Source organism: Montipora capricornis, chromosome 4 (genome assembly GCF_036669925.1).
Source record: "Montipora capricornis isolate CH-2021 chromosome 4, ASM3666992v2, whole genome shotgun sequence".
NCBI lineage: Eukaryota > Metazoa > Cnidaria > Anthozoa > Scleractinia > Acroporidae > Montipora > Montipora capricornis.
Window position 1 is genome coordinate 20,143,334 of NC_090886.1, and position 2,500 is coordinate 20,145,833.

The window sequence follows — 2,500 nt, forward strand, 5'->3', positions numbered from 1 at the left end:
TCATTAAATGATGCAAAGTGACAGATTATATTAAAAGTAAATATAAGCTGTCACTTGCATCATTTGAATTGTAAACAAAGTTTGTTTACTTTTCAAAGAAACACAAATTTTTGACAAATGAATACAAGATCTATGCAAAAAGAACTCTTTAAAATTTGTTGTAAATATAACACAGGGAGAGGTAGAAAAATGGCATCAATACCAAAGCCAGTAGGACTAACCAAACCTCTATGCTGGCCCAGATTCAAGCTGCCTGACTCACTTGACACAATATATTATTATTGTCATAATGAATTGTTTCCTGTTTTTTTTTTTTTTTTTCAGTTCTCCTGAAGGACCAATGGAAGTAGAAACAGAAATGAGACCAGCAGATACAGGCAAAGCTAAAGTAGCTGGGAAAAGCAAAGAACAGGTTTACTTAGCCTCATAGCTTTGATTTGCCTTACCCTTCATCAGTTTTTCTGTGGTTTCTTGTATGACTAATTTGTGTTGTATCTGTATTAAGGCACTTGCTGAAGCTCTTGAAAACTATCACAAACTCCGCAAAGGAAAAACGCTTCTGAATTTGGTCGTAATTGGTTAGTTGGCTATTGTCATTCATGTACATTTAGTATTTGGAGTGTTAGCTTTTGGGAAGATTTCTTAAATGCAGATAAAATATATTTTGAGATTTTGGAATCATACACTGTAAAATTATATGTTGTCATTATAGTAAGTGTGATTTAATTCATTTTCTTAATATTTACAATGTAATATTCCAAGCAAAATAATATTGGTGAATTCTTCAATTTCTGCATAAAATTCTTTCAATGTTTAGAACAAAATGTATTGTACATTCAAAGAAAATTAATTTTCACAAATTTACACAGAAAAAAAGAGAAACACTTTTCTCTAATGTTAGTCTAATATTTCTGAAAAGGAATTTCCAGTTTGGTTGGCATGATTTTTGGTCATGCATTCTACTTTTTCTTGTTCATTGTTTCACACAAGCAGCTGAGGTGTGTCGTATGTAGCTGACTCATCAATACATGCCTTTGGGGCCTCACTATAGACTATGAGACACGTTATTTTAGAAAATGAACCAGAGATTAAATCTATGGGTAGGACTCGTCTAGTATTATTACATTGTACAAATTTTGGACTGAGCTTTCAGGCCCTGTTTATATGGTCTCAGGTACCCAAGACAACCGTTTCCCCGAGTTACCCTGGGTGAGATATTTTCCTCTCATTTGTGAAAAAGTTCTATCAACCATTTACATGAGGTGGGCGAGACAACTCGGGAGGCAAGTTGTCTTGCCTCGGCAGGTAGGGTAGGCCTGGCAGAGGAGACAACTTTTTCGCATGTAAACAGTTTGGCTTAACTCCTGAGACAAGACAGCAAAATCATAAATGCGCATGCATGCATAAAATAAAAATCAAAGAAGTAACAATTTGGGGACTTAACATGTTGCTAGCGTTTGCTTTCGAATGAAAAGTTTTCCCCGCTGAAATTCTCACCACAGTTAACAGAAACTCTCAATTGAAAAACAGCCCTTTATTTAAACTACACATTATTGCTTCTTTAAGATTGTCAGCCCATTTTCTAAATGTGAAAATGCAAATATACTAAATAAAATGAACTAGAAAGAAAGAAAGGCAAATGATGATACATATTTTTTTAAGATGCATCTTAAAGTATATGCATAATTAAGTAGGGTCAAACTTGTCTCGGTCACGCAATTCTCATAAAAACGCTCGGTAAAGTTGTCTCAGGAAAGAGGGCTGTCTCGGGCAACCAAAACCATATAAACATGCTGGAAGTGTCCATGACCTTTTTTTTTTTCTTTCATTTGAAATCTACACATGACCCAGACAGCATTTGCAAATTTTTAAAATAGTAATTAATTTTTCTCTAGTAATTTTTTTCTTACATTTTATTAAAATGCCCATGTTTTTGTCACATACTCCTAACACCCCTTTAATGATAAAAAAAATCAGGATCAAATTTGTGCCCTGGATTTAGAACAAAATCATCTATATTATTATTTTCTTCATGTTACAAATGACCTAAATCCATGTCACTATAGTCCAGGCACATACATCGTGAAATGATGCTCGAATTTTCTAGCAAAATTTCGTCGAAAGTTTGCAGGGACAAAGAACGAAATGCGCACATTTCGCTCTCATTACTTTTGCACAATACTGTATAAGAACCAAGTGATGTCTAAGGCAAATACCACCAGTGTACCCACTGGCAGCAAAATGGAAAGTTTGAAACTATCAATCACATTCACTCACACTTATGTTAATTTTCAGAGCTCTGTTGTTCAATTTTCAGGTCATGTTGATGCTGGCAAGAGCACGCTTATGGGCCATCTTCTATACTCTCTTGGTGATATCACCAAAAGATCAATGCATAAATATCCTTTTGAAAAAATAACAAATTTTGGAAAGGCAATAATTATTGGAATTTGTGATTGGTAGGTTGGTTTATTCAACCCATTGCATATTGATACATGTA

At 34.2% G+C, this 2,500-nt stretch overlaps 1 protein-coding gene across 1 annotated transcript in view; it reads left to right on the forward strand.

Moving 5' to 3' along the window:
* LOC138045738 (HBS1-like protein) overlaps positions 1-2,500 on the forward strand; it is a 49,020-nt gene that overhangs the window by 18,261 nt on the left and 28,259 nt on the right. The window contains exons 7-9 of the mRNA XM_068892343.1: positions 325-412; positions 506-578; positions 2,318-2,399. Coding sequence (XP_068748444.1) covers positions 325-412; positions 506-578; positions 2,318-2,399 — 243 coding nt within the window. The remainder of the gene's footprint in view (positions 1-324; positions 413-505; positions 579-2,317; positions 2,400-2,500) is intronic.